Here is a 13,556-nt window from a genome sequence, read left to right as displayed (position 1 = left end):
CGAGTGATATTACCTGTTTTGACGATTAAAGAAAAAGGCGATAACTGGGGCCGGCTTTGAGACGTATCTTTTTTGGCCAGATTTCACAGAAGTATTTGCTACCAAGTATCAGTATCTCCATGCTTTATGAACAATCAATCAATCAAGTATTAGTACCTATTGTAAGCCTGTTCAAACCTATCCTTCTCGATCTCCACTGTTTTTCAAGTTGTCGAAACCGGTGGCCGCTCCGGAATCCGGGTGCTGAGGATTCGTGATTCGACAGCTCAAAGCCGTCTGATTGAAAACCCAATAAAAGAGCATCCAGCTTTTTGTTCTCCGAACGTGATGAGCACGCAACTGATAGATATGTCCGAGGCCATGATCCCCCACCGAACAATTCTGGTGGCCGAGTGAGTGAGTGCCGATGTCGACAGGGCAAAAATAAGCTTCTGAGAACCCCAATATTATGACATCCGTTAATCGACGAACACGGAGTAGGTATATATTAAAGGATTTGCACCGCTTCGATTTAATCATGTTTTTGCCAGCCGCCAAAACTCTCAGGCTTCGAAAATCTGCCACGGATTAATTTGGACACATCGCGATTCGCACTGACAACTAGGGTACATGGAACTACTTTAGGGGTTCGCCCGGATACTAGTTGGTTATCTAGTGGCCACAGTGCAGTAGCGGATGGTGAGATTTTATCTTGAGGCTTTGGCTGAGGAAGAGGATGGTGATGTGGAGGAGCGGCGGTGGAAACAGCTGGAACGTGGAGGAGCGATAACTGACCGCCACAAGATGGCGAGGTGGGGTCCTTAGGTGGTATTTGTTATCGGTTCGATGAGTAGATGAAGAAAAAAACTTTTTTCTCCTCTTGCTGGCCATCGCTACCTGTGTAAATAGATAGGCTATGTACTCGTGCAGCTCTGCAAACGCCATACATAAGAAGTACATACATACTTCATTTACCTGCATACATAAAGTACAAAGTAAGCACTGGCCAGACAGAAGGCAAAGGGGCGGGGAGACATGTTGAAGTTGGGGGAGGCGGGGAGGGGGCGGGATATATCGAGTAATAATTAAGTTGATACCGAACCTCATGGATGGGCGATAAGGAGGCGTGTCTCGCTCGTCTCTAAGAAGTACCTAGAGTGCTCTACCGTACTCTACCCCGCGCAAGCTTGTTGGTTTGGCCAGGACAGGATAGTTCGGTATTCTGGAGAATAATGGCCGCCATGGCCGGAGATAGTGCCGAGTTGGCTGGGCTGGGCTGCGAGCGAGCGAGCGAGCACACGACACCAGCAGGAACTTGGAAGCCGACCAGGTCGGACCCCGCATCGTACATACGCAGCCAGCGGTGTTATGTGACTCCGCGAATCGAGATGCTGGCCCGGAGTGCGGGTGACAAGACACAATATCATGGAACGACGGAACGCGAAACTGAACAAGCATCTGGCCGACACTTGCGGTTACGAAGGCTTTATGGCGATTATGTAACGCTACGTAAGTAGTTACCGTGAGAACCGGATGTGTATCTTAAAATAGGATCGAAGGGGAAAGTCCGAAAGATCCTGCCAGACTGCCAGGTGCCAGAGGTGCCTTGCCTTAAATTCTTTTTTTCTTCCTTCTTTCTTTTCGGGTCATTTGCCCTGCGACGACATGGGATGGATATGTGCGGAGAATCGGTTCTTCCGCCCGCCCGCCATCACGAATCACGATGCTTTTACATATGATGACTGTATGTACAGCGTTCGTGGATGCTGCAAATGTGTTCTTTGGGTACATAGGTGCCCAGTTCCACCGGCGGGACACCGTAAGTCCGCAACAAAAGCCGGGGCGTCCGAACTTTGAGCTCGCGACTTTTGCGCGACAAGGCTACATTAGCCACTCCCCGTAGTCAAGTGGCGAGGACTCTAGAAGAGCGCATCCGTTCCGCGTCGATTTGCCACATCTGGGTTGTCGTCAACGGCGAACGACCGAATCTTTGGCGAGCGAGCGTGCGTTGCTGTAGGGAGAATGCATTTGAGCACGGCACACTGGGTGTTTAGGTGCATAAGGGAAGGAGGGAGGGAGAGTCGAGACGGTGCAGAGAACTGTCAGGCGACTTGAACCCGACGACAAAAAGGATCTGGGGGTAGAAGGGGGAGCTGCATGCGCATATGTGGAGTAGAGTGGGGACAGGGAGCCTCACACTCGCAACGAGACGGACATCGACTGACAACTGCATGAAATGGGAGTCGAAGCGGAAGCGGAAACCCGGGGAGTCTTCGCTGGAAGACGAGTAGCTGGGAAGTCCGGAGAGGAAGCGGAAACCCGAGAAGTCTTCGCTGGAAGACGAGTACCGCCTAGCTGGGGAGTCCGGAGAAGATGCAGTTTCTTCGTGGTCGATGATCCGACGTGTCTGTTTCACAGCTGGCCGCGATGGGGGCCGTGTGGTTGGATGGATTGCGTGGCCGCGGTATTCGGCGTCCGTCCAACGCACGGACGCCTTCTTGTGGCGTGGGGCGGATATCCGGGGAACGGACACCCCGGCGGCTGAACGGAGCGAGCACATGGTTCCCCGTGACGCGATCACGGCATATGTGCCTGACGGGGGAGCAATTGGAAATGCTATGTACTAGTACCTAGCTGGTGAACGAGCTCGAGAGGCAGCTGGCAGTGAATGATCTCGATTGGTTGTTGAGTCACGGCGAGAACAATTGCAACACCAACAATGCCAACACGGATGTGCTTCGTCGTCGTCCGCGGTTAACGCCGCTGTGTTGCGTATCGTGATGATAGGCTTCGGTGACATGAAGGTTACTCTGGTATGTACCTATGGCATTTATGCTTTGGTCGCAATCGTCAGATGTGGCCGAATAAGTGCTGTGAATTTATAGATGGAGATGTTTCGGCACACATACCGTTTCCCGTCTTTCCGCACCGTCTTTACCACGGCTCCATCCTTCCCAGAAGCTCGGGGCTTCATTGGAGTTCTTTATTCTGCAGCTTCTTTGAATCATCATCCTCAGCCATTCGGAAAGTCTGCACGACAGGGCAGGTGCTGTCGAGGGCGAAGTCGTGAACTTGCAACATCGACGACGACGACGATTGTGCATCCATGTTGCAACCGCTAGGGTGCTCTGCATGTGTCGAAGCGTGGGATCTAGGTCGCTTTGGAACAATCCCCAGGTCCTAGTGCGAGTGTTCTGGAGCATTTGGCCATGGCCGTAGAGGCGAAGAAGGCGGCCTCCTGAGAAAAAAATACCGGAGCTTCCTCCTGCTCTTGCTCCTGTTCGTCCACTCCTCCTCCTCCTTCTCTCATCCGCGTTTCCATCCCCGGGACCCGCTTGCTTGCCCACGCCGAAGCTGTTTACTCATTGCTCCTCCGTACGCCCTTCCGCTCACTGCCGCGACGCCCCCGCCCAAGCCATCGCCCCTATCGATATCGATCCGTATTATCCCCCCACCCCATCGGCGTTTAGCACGAACATTCACTCCACCAAGTCACTCGCTCGCTCACTCGTTACGGTGACTCGGAATCACCATACGCCCACTGGCCACTTGCCAGGTACTACACACATACCTCCGACTATCACCACCCCACCCTCTGCCGGTGGTCGGTTCGGCGAAGTGCAAACACCTGCACGAGTAACTCCGCTCATCGCCGTCAATTCTACGCTTTCGAGAACTCGGCCTCCCAAGCACATCTGCGTGCGCGTATTACATCACCGCACAGTGCCCACACCACCGCAGATTCTCACGCAAACCAGTCCGGGTTTTAACTGCCCTCCGCCATATCCCTCAACTCCCGCCTACCTTTTCACACCCTCTATATACAGCGAAACCCACAGATTGGAGCCCAGCCAATTGCTCACCTCCTCATCATTTAGCCACTATTATCCGCCTTCCAGAAGTCGCAAACAGCACATACACGCGACACATAGATCAATCGATTGGCTGCAGACTGGGTTAGAGTCCTGCGGCTCCAGTTGTCAGCAGAAGCAACTCTTTATCGTGCCAGCGGCTGGAAGGATAAAGAATCGATAGCCCCCCACCTCCACCCCCCGCTGTTTTCCGGTTGCAACCCAAGGTTCGGACGCGGGCGACAACCACGAGCTTGACGGACAAGAAAACGAAGGATTCGCTGCAAAGGAACGGGCTTCCTCGGTCAAAAGGTTGGTTTCATTCTCGTACTTGTTGAGGCCCCCCGGTTGTCGTCGATCTTTTGTGATTTGTCTGCTATGATGGGCGAATGCGCGGCGGCTGCGGTGGGCTTTTGCTTGGTTCATGGGGTCTTTCTCTGGTTGAGCTCGTTCTAATATCCGGATTCGAAGCAGACGATTTCCGACGGCTTTCACTATCATCCCCCTCCCCACATTGCACCCTTCCTGTCGCACCTTGCTCCCAACGTCATCATCGACTGGCTCTATCGTCCCCTCGTCTGTCAAGCAATTACTATCCCACGGCCCCACCCTGACCGGCACAGTGCTTGAAGGTCTGTCCAACCAACTCCTTCGCATTTCACCCATCTCGTCCCCTCTAAATTGTCCTCGAAATTGGAATTTAATACACTTCTGTGCGGGCGTGCTAACTGGACAGTTTCCGTGCCTTGCTATTTTCGGCTTTTGGCCCGTGCGCAGCCAGGGACCCCACATCATTGTTCGCTTGCTCTCCCGTGGCCACCTCGAACTATCGTTTTTACCTTTCTTCCCAACTTCCACCCAGTGACAGAACGCCTGTGCTGCCATCATGCCGGGCCTCCATCCATTTCAGAATGCTACGCCGCGGCAGCAGATTCCCAACGAAGCGCCACAATACTTCTCGCCGTTCTTCGAGCAGCCGGCGAAACCACCTCCAGTCACCATCTGGCAACCCCCGAATGTAGAGCTTCCTCGGCGGTCGAAAGCTCCCACGCATCGCCCGCGATCGCCACCAAAGATACCAACGGCTGGAACGTGGACGCGAAACAACAGCCTCTCGGAGGATAAACCGACGCCTACAGGTCTCTTTCAGCCAAAGAAGAGAAGCGGGGATGAGATCATGTGGCTCGGTTCCGTCACCGGATTCTCCTTGCCCGAGCCTACGCCACCAGCGGTACAGAGGTCCTTGCGAAGCAAGCTGGTACGGAAGCCCGAGGAGATCCCCAGCCAGGCCAGCTCGGCGACAGGCCCAAAGGCGACGGAAGCGAAGCGAACGAAGGAGGAGGAAGCAAGAGCCAGGGAGAGGCGGTTGGAGGAGTGGGCTACCAGGAAGAAGCCAAACGCGACAGACAAGCAACCGAAACGGAGCGACGGCTCGTCGATACCTCTACCCCAACCGATCGAATCCCGACTCCGGCCACGCAAGAAGGTGTACACGCCGCTCCTGCAAACCGAAGACAACCGGCCCAATGCCATTCACCGACCGCACATGCCTAGCGACGACGAGGGGAGCTATGCTCCGAACAAGCCGTTCCTGCCTCAACCCATAGAGACCGTGAAGAGAAGCAACAGGCGACCTGTGCCCATTCCAAAGAAGCTGAAGTCCGAGGAAGAAGAAACACTATGGATGGGACTGCCACAACCGGTGGAATCGTCCCGGCGAACGCATCGGAAGAGTCCTCTGAACAAGATGCAATCCGTGGATGATCAGGATGGCGACGTTCCGGTGGGCGGAGAGTCACGCGCCTCTGGTTTGACTGTCAAGACCAGTTTGCTTCCGCAGCCGATCGAGTCGAGTCGAAGGTCCAACCGATCGTCAGAGGCTAAAGAGCTCCTTCCCCAGCCGATCGAGTCGCTCAGGAAATCCTACCGGCCCGCTCAGGAAATCCTGCCAGAGCCCATCGAATCATCCCGTCGGTCCAACCGTGTCCCGGAAACGAAAACGGCGATTCTCCCACAACCTATAGAATCCAGCAAACGGTCGAACCGTCCGGCCAAGGAGCCCCTTCCCGAGCCGGTAGAGTCGACGCGGCGCTCCAATCGCCCTACCCCCACGGAAAAGAAGAAGGGGGACCTACCGTCGCCGATTGAGGTTACAAGGAGGTCTAATCGCCCGGACCCAACACCAATTCAGAAAGACGACCCCCCGACACCTACCACGTCGTTCTTTGGCCCCGATGCCCTGCCGCAGCCGATCGAGTCTACGCGACGAGCGCATCGACCCATAAATGTCCGTCCTCTGATACCCCAACTCGTAGAAAGCTCGATGCGATCCTCTCTGTCGAGAGTTCCTCACGCCGAAATGCATTTGGAGCTCCCCCAGCCAGTTTCCGTGTCGCGATGGACGAGTAGGGCACCGGGATTACGCAGGGACGCCTCCTCGGGCAGGCCCACGTCGCCTGGCCAATATCACTTCACACGAGACAGGAACCGACCGAAAGTGAAATTCGCAGCGCCCGCCGCGGATCACGTATGGCATTTGGAGGAGCCGATAGACTCGACTCCCACAAGTCCAGTTGAGAGCCCAGATGCTAGCACCACTGTCTCTAAATGCCCGAGCCTGAGCTCTTCACCGACATCCTCCGCGACAAGCATGGCCTGGGATGTCCCTGTAAAGTCATCGAAAATCCTCGGCTCTCAGGGGCGCCGCGAATCTCCCGACGACGGATTCTCAGGCTACGTGTTGACGCTGGAACGGAAATTGAAGCAAGAAAAAATACAGGCGGAGGATAGGGCGAAAGAGGGGCCTGAGTACCCTTTCCCTATAACCGAGGACGTGGATACCGATGATGCGACATATAACGACGCCTGTGCAACCCGACGCACTGGCCTGGGAATAAGGAGCGAGTCATCCGAAACCATCCGACCGAAGCTGCGGGCGATTGAGACAGAACCAGCTATTAAGACACAGCCGAGGCGATCCAGCTCCATCGACTACGAAGACGAAGAAGACAACGACGACTACCCGATCTGCTCCTCGCCCCGATTCGAAGCGTTCAAGCGCCGAGCACCTATTCCCGACTTCGAGCTCCTGGACGATCACGACGAGAGGTTCTACCGAGAGCGACAAGCGCCCAATGTCGAGGGAATGTGGCAGCCCGCCGGCCTCGCCGTAGCCTACCAAACTAGCCCAAACCTCTCATCACCAACAGATTCGCCAGCTCTATCGACAATGTCGAGCACGCGAACCACCCTCACAAATGGACCCCTTACCGCACCAGCACGGATGTGGCACCGCCCTGGGGGTCCCTCACCCGGGTACACCGTCGCGTCGCTGCCGCCGGCAAAGAGGAGAGAGAACACGGCTAAGGAGGTCACACCCAGCTTCGTGGACGAAGTGTACCGATACCTAAGCCTCCAGTTTGAGAACGTTGCGGGCAAGTTTGATCCGGAACTTGCAGCCTACACGGGAGTGGACGTTGCCGAGGTCAAGCGGGATCGCAAGGCGGCGCTGACGGTGTACTGTGAGAAGTGGGTTCAGGAGAATCCCGACTTCCAGGCCGGAGAGCGCGGTAAAGGAGGTCTGTGGTAGCCGTCCGCGCTGCTACTACTTGCTACTACTCTTACTTTGATAGAGTGGTCCTGACGACTGAGTGGGCACGTCTAGATGGTCTTCAGGAGTGGTCCTTACTCTGAGATCTTCATCGTCTGCCTGTTTTTTTCTTTCTTCTCTTTATTTTTCTTTCCATATTGTGTTTTCATTTCCTTTGCATTGAGCGGAGCGATGGGACTTTTACGAAGGGGTTTGGGTGTTTTTTTTGTTGTCCTTTGCGAATTCGAACGCGCCTACTACCAGATTACCAGATACATATTGTTTTTGCTTTTCTTTCCAGGTTCTGCTACCTTCGTGTGTGTTTTTTTTCCTCTTTCAGATGGGAGCAAGGTTTCATTTCCCTAAGAATATCTTTTTCTACTCTGTTTAATTTCTTTTGTTGTGCTTCTTTACGTATCTCATTATTTTGCTTCGAGTTTTTTCTTGTACAATGTTTTGGCTAGGTTTGAGATGGGGCGGAGAGCACGAGCTCGGCACTTTTGGGATGAGAACGGATTGGATTGGATTGGACTGGACTGGACAGAACAGGATGGGATGGGAAGGATCGGAAAGGGAAGGGATGAGATTGAGATTGAGTTGTGAGTATGATACTACATACTACTCTACTATGCATACCATAGAGACAGTGATCGCTTTTGCTAGTATAGCGGGGCCGGCTGCTTTTTGCTGTTTTGTTTTGCTGTTTTGTTCTTTTTCTTACTCTTTTTCTTTTGTTGGGTCACTGGATCGGGGACTGGATCGGACTGGACTGGACTGGACTGGACTGGACGGGACAGAATTTTGCATCGGCGGCGGCGGTGGTGGTGGTGGTGGTGAGCATTGGATAGCTATCGAGCAATCTGGGTATTGCCCAGGTACTCTAGTACGGTACCGTATGACTGGGCAGAATAGGGAAATATTGAACTTTTGAACTTGAACTTGACATGTGTCGTGTGCCTATTGTCTCTCTCTGTCCCCTTGTCTCTCCTCAGCCGTAACTACGTGTGCATGTGCATGTGTGGGTGGGTGAGTGTGTGGGTGATGAACTCATGCCCGAGCCGGAATGCGGAACGGAACGGCGGAAACGACTACGGATAGGCGGGAGGGGGGGGAGGGGGAGGAAGATCGTTTGCTTTACTATGGAGTAATTTACCATGTGAAGAAAATTCCCTCGGGAGATGACGGAGTCAGAGTCAGAGTCGGAGTCCGTACCCGCTGGGCTGAGCGATAAACGAAAAGAAACGAAACCGCGATAACACCTACTCTATACATCTACCATGTAAATATGTGACAGTTGGGTACCGGTACCGGTAGATGGTAGATGTGCCATCTGCACTCGCTTGAAGAAAACGCGGGGTGCAGATGCTACGGCGTCATACATGGGCCATCGACATCGACATCGGCCATCGACGTCGGGGGATGGCGGGAGTTGGGTAAGGCTGGCAGAGACTATTTTTTGGAGGGGGGATGCGGGGGGAATTGGGGCGGGGGGAGGGGGACGGGGGAGGAGGACGAGCGCGGGTAAAGCGGAGCGGAGGCTCTGGAGAGTGGAGACTGATGGGCAGCGCCGCAGCGGGCAGCGCTGCGAACGGCTGCATACGCCTGGCAGCGCGCGAGCTCTGTAGATCTGGACTGTTTCATCGATCTGCGGCAGCGGCTGCCGAGGTCGGGGAGCGGTGGGGCAGGGCGGGGCGGGGCGGAACCGGGCTTGTGGGTGGATATGTTTATGTGCATGTGTGGGTACAAGGCATGTATGTGTGTGTTATGTGTATGTGGGTGCTTGTGTGCGCACGTACTTAGGCATGTAGGTGGATGTGTGTGTGTGGGGGTGATGATGTAAATAGATATTCGGGCAGGACTGGGCAGGACTCGGCAGGACTGGGCACTGGGCACTGGGCACTGGGCACTGGGACTGGGACTGCGGGAATCGGATGTTTGGTGCATAGGCGGGTGAGCATTGGGGCAGCAGACAGCATCGGTGGAATGGCGCTCTGTGAAGTGTGAACCGCAACCACAATCGCTGGTTGTATGTAGGTGTGTACTCCACATGGAGTCTGATGGGTATCATAGACTCTCGCTATGGCCTGGGGATATCACGATATTCCATACACCATTTCCAAAGGTCAATTCCAGGTAGAATACCAGTACCTACTATACAATGTACATCCGGGACAGCGGGTGCGGGGACAGCCGGAATAGCGCGGGCGGGGGGGGGGCGTCACGATTCAGGACAAGTTTCGTGCCGTAGGACATCACCGGTGGTGTACCTGTATCCTACCCGTACTCGTACCCGTACATAAGAATACCTATATACCTACCTATCTTACCTACCGGTAGTAGCAGAGCGTTGGAAATTTGAGCCGGGCCGTTCGGATTCGGAAGTCCCCTCACAGTCTCACCTCTCACAGAGTGCCGTGACTTTGACTCATGACGAGTGCGCCGTTGTGATCTCGTACGGAACTTGCTGGTGCCACCTTTTAGTGCCCTCGTTGCTCCGTGACGTGATACATTACTATTACAGCTCTTCTTGTGGCTGCGGGCGTTCTTGAGGTGAGGTGCTGAAGATTTGTGCAGGAACGAAGGTGGTTCCGTGGTATTGTGGTTCCCGAATCGATGGGAACTTCGGCGGGAGGGCCGCTGCAATACTCGTGCTGGAACTTCCAACGCCATTACGGTAGCCAGTCTTATCTCATCATCCGGGAGTGTTGTAGTTGGGTCGTCATTGTTTGTATGTACATACAATTGAGGTTTGCCAGAGCACCGCATATATGCCCACTTTCACTCTCCATCGTTACTGATATATATAGTGGATCCCAATGCTTTTAGTTTTGGTATGTACTTAGGTGTATGTAGGTAGTGTAGTAATGATCGTGTATGGTTCCAACTTCCACGGGGCCAGGCAGGTAGGCAGGCAAAACAAATCTCAGGAGAAAGTTTCCCAAGATCAAAGGCGAAAAAGAAAAAGAAAAAGCGAAAAAGAAAAGAAGAAAGAAAAAAACACCCAAAAGAACGGCTCGCAAAAGCCCCCAACGTTTAACCCCACACCCAAACACCATAAAGAGGAGAAAGTATAAGAAAAAAAAGGGAAAGAAAGAAAGAAAGGGAAAGAAAGACAAGAAAAAGATCACCCATTGTGCGCCATATCATCACAAAGAACCTCCCAACATCTACCGCCATGCCCCCCCGCACCCCCCACCCCACTACACTCGCGAACCCATCTTGAGACTCCGATCCGCCTTGACGAGGATATCCCGCATGGCCTCGCCAAACTCCCGCAAAAACCGGACTTCATCAGCGCGGAACGCCGGTTGTATGCTCGCCTTCCGTGCGAAGGCGGCGAGCACGATACCGCCGACGCAGTTCTCGGTGGCTCCGGGGGAGTAATAGCCCTCATCGCTGCCACCGACGCCATCACCGCAGTCCCTCGCGAGCGGTAATAATATTCCAAGCTGGTACCCCACGTCGTCCTCTCCACTATCTTCCTGAGCTGGATTCTGGAATATTAGCCCGCCAACGGTCCGGAGAGCGCGCAGGTGCAGGCCGGCATCGAAGATGGGCGGCGGAGAGGGCAGGCCATGGGCTACTAGGACTCGTGTCGAGATGGCGGTCTTCTCGCGGTACGGTTCGATCGGGACCAGCGGCGAATACTCGGCCGCGCAGGAACTGACCCGGAGCAGGTACACAAAGTCGTAATCGAGTGAGCGGGCGATGAGGGAGGTGGCGTAAGTAGCTTCCACCATCGACGTTATCGAGCCAGGCGATGTTGGAATACGGGGTGTTGACGGGGTTGAAGGTGCGGGCGAGATGAGGTGACGTGCATTGGGGAGGTGCGGGGCGGGAACTATTGGAAGTGGCCGGTGCTGCTTGTAGCGAGGCGTTATCGGGGTTGCGTTTGCGTATCCTGTCGATGAGGGCGCCACACCGACATGAGGCGGTGGAGGTGCACGGCTGGAAGTTCGAGGAGGGGGATTGTCCATCACCTTGTATTGGCGTGGCTCCTCGTCCGAAAACCATGTTGGTGATTCCGGAGGCGGAAGGACAAGGCTTCCCTGACTTGCTTCTCTGGGCCTGGCAACGAAGCTGTCCTGAGGCATGGTCGGAACCGTTGGCGAATCCAGGATTACTTCCGAAGCCTCGCCCGCAAGGATAGGACTGACAGGCGGCATCTTCTCCGCGTTCTCCTCGATCCCCTTGAGTAGTTTCGCCGAGAGCCTTCCCCTACGAGAAGCAATGGAGTCCGTATCGCTGTCGGCCACTTTCGTCTGCCCCACGATCTTGGTGGGCATGTGCTGCTTCATCACATCGTGTTCCTCCATCACCATTTCGAACTCGGTCATAGCCAGCCGTGCAAAATCCATGAGATTCCTGCGGGAAGCGGCGGGAAATGCGGATCGCGGTTGCGTATCAAAGACTGCGAATACTCCGATTGTTTGGCCATCAAAGTTGGTGATAGGAGCGCCAGCGTAGAATCGTAAGTGTGGTGCATCCTGCGTTAACGGGCTTCCGCGAAACCGCCAGTCCTTCACGGTGTCCAACACAACCATCGGCTCGTTAGTCAGCAAGACATGCGTCGCGATACTGTCTCCGCGAGAGAGGTATTTTCGGCCGAACGAATGTTCCGCCTTGATGATTTCCAGGCTCTCATCGATCAGACTAATGCAAGCCATCCGCGTCTGAAACACCTTCCGGGCGAGCAGGACCAGTCGATGGCATTTTTCGTGTGCCGCCGCGGATAAAGTAATATTACACGCTCTAACAGCCTTTCGTTGATCAGCCACACAGTCATCCTCACGGCCCGGAAGCACGGGCGAACGGAAAGAACACCTACCTTTAGTCTTTGTCGCTCGTTCGGGGGCAGCGGTGCAATGAGATGATTGAATTCTGGCCGGCGGGGCGGAGGATCGGGTGGATTCGACAAGTTGAATCGGCCTTCCGAATAGCATTTGATGAAGAAGCCCCACTCCTGTACATATCTACGATCCGTGGCTGCAGCCATCGCCGCGATTTCCCGTTCCCGAAGACTCCGTCGGTACATATCTCCTTGTGCGGTGAGGTTGATGGAGAACGAGCTGCCCGAGTATTCGAACCCGCCAGTGAGCTTCGGGATCGAGAGTTTGCGCGCTGTTGAGCTGTCCAGGCCGGTAAAGGCGGATTTTGGAGCTCTGGGCCGCCGCCGTCGTAGTTGAAATTCATCCCGCGCGTACGGTTTGGAAAGGAGTGGATGTGTCTGAGGACATATATTTTTAGCCACGGCCGGGAGCGATGGCGATTCGGATGATGTTCACTTACGTGCGGTGATGGCATCATCACCATTGTATCCGCATCGTCGTCATCGTATGTCTCCCCAGCGGCCCCCGAATGAGGGCCGCTTGACGCCCGTAGCCTGCCCCGACTGAACAGGCGTCTTAGAAACGACGACCGGTTCAGTCTGCCCGCTTCGGAGGATGACATCGAGAATGCTGAGGTTTGAGGAGGGAGGGGCGGAGGAAGAGGAAGAGGAGGATTAGGATTAGGATTAGGAGGAGGCGGAGGAGAAGGTTGGTGGAGGTACACCATGCCGGTGGCAGGCATGGGTGGTGGTGGTTGTAGCTTCGGTCCGCGGCGGAATAGATGTCTGAAAGGATTGAAGTTGCCGCGAAGTGAGCACCGATATCGAAGAGAACGTGAACCAAGTTTTTTCTGAAGGCCCTCCAGCGTATCGAACGAGCGAGTGACCGAACCAACGAATGCCGGATCGATAACGAATGACTGACTGCGGTATGTATATAGACGCGAGAACGAGCTGTGGACGCTCCCTTCTCAATTCATTCCGATGATGAAGCTGGTGAAGATGCTTGGACTATGCCAATCGCGTGTGTAAGGTATGTAGATATGTATGTACTAAGTCGGGGGGTGGGTGTTGATTGTTTGTTTGTGAAAAGGAATGTGCGATCTCTCACAGCTGTGCAGCTCTCAGCCTGCCCGTCTGTCTGTCAGTCTGCGAGTCGGTCCGTGGGTGAATGAGTGAGTGAGTTGAAAGTTTTCGGTATGAGGCGATGCACGGCATACACAGCACACACACACGCACAGCATGTGAGGAAGGGAGTCGGCACTTGTTATATGACAGTTAGTTACAAGGAATTGGGGTTACTCTGCTC

At 54.5% G+C, this 13,556-nt stretch overlaps 3 protein-coding genes across 3 annotated transcripts; 1 reads left to right on the top strand and 2 right to left on the bottom strand.

Annotated features, from left to right (window-relative positions):
• Window positions 1–4,716: 4,716 nt before the first annotated feature.
• Window positions 4,717–7,419, top strand: BZA05DRAFT_331443 (uncharacterized protein; the record flags this gene model as incomplete). Its single annotated transcript, XM_051480591.1, has 2 exons — window positions 4,717–5,646; window positions 5,887–7,419. 2 exons carry the CDS (start codon window positions 4,717–4,719, stop codon window positions 7,417–7,419), a joined length of 2,463 nt encoding a protein of 820 aa, XP_051343480.1.
• Window positions 7,420–10,163: 2,744 nt separating this feature from the next.
• On the bottom strand, window positions 10,164–10,591 carry BZA05DRAFT_384639 (uncharacterized protein). The gene has a single exon (XM_051482335.1). The coding sequence runs from the start codon at window positions 10,473–10,475 to the stop codon at window positions 10,242–10,244; it is 234 nt and encodes a 77-aa protein (XP_051343479.1). The 5' UTR covers window positions 10,476–10,591; the 3' UTR covers window positions 10,164–10,241.
• A 28-nt stretch (window positions 10,592–10,619) lies between these two features.
• BZA05DRAFT_415129 (uncharacterized protein) lies at window positions 10,620–12,870 on the bottom strand (the record flags this gene model as incomplete). The annotated part of the gene is made up of 3 exons (XM_051485291.1): window positions 10,620–12,179; window positions 12,248–12,646; window positions 12,709–12,870. The coding sequence occupies 3 exons, from the start codon at window positions 12,868–12,870 to the stop codon at window positions 10,620–10,622; spliced, it is 2,121 nt and encodes a 706-aa protein (XP_051343478.1).
• Between the last annotated feature and the right edge of the window lie 686 nt (window positions 12,871–13,556).

This window comes from Tricharina praecox (genome assembly GCF_024521635.1).
Source record: "Tricharina praecox strain CBS 144465 chromosome Unknown BZA05scaffold_2, whole genome shotgun sequence".
In the NCBI taxonomy this organism is placed as follows: domain Eukaryota; kingdom Fungi; phylum Ascomycota; class Pezizomycetes; order Pezizales; family Pyronemataceae; genus Tricharina; species Tricharina praecox.
The sequence above is the reverse complement of the archived record's forward strand: the minus strand, read 5'-3'. Positions and strand labels throughout refer to the sequence as shown.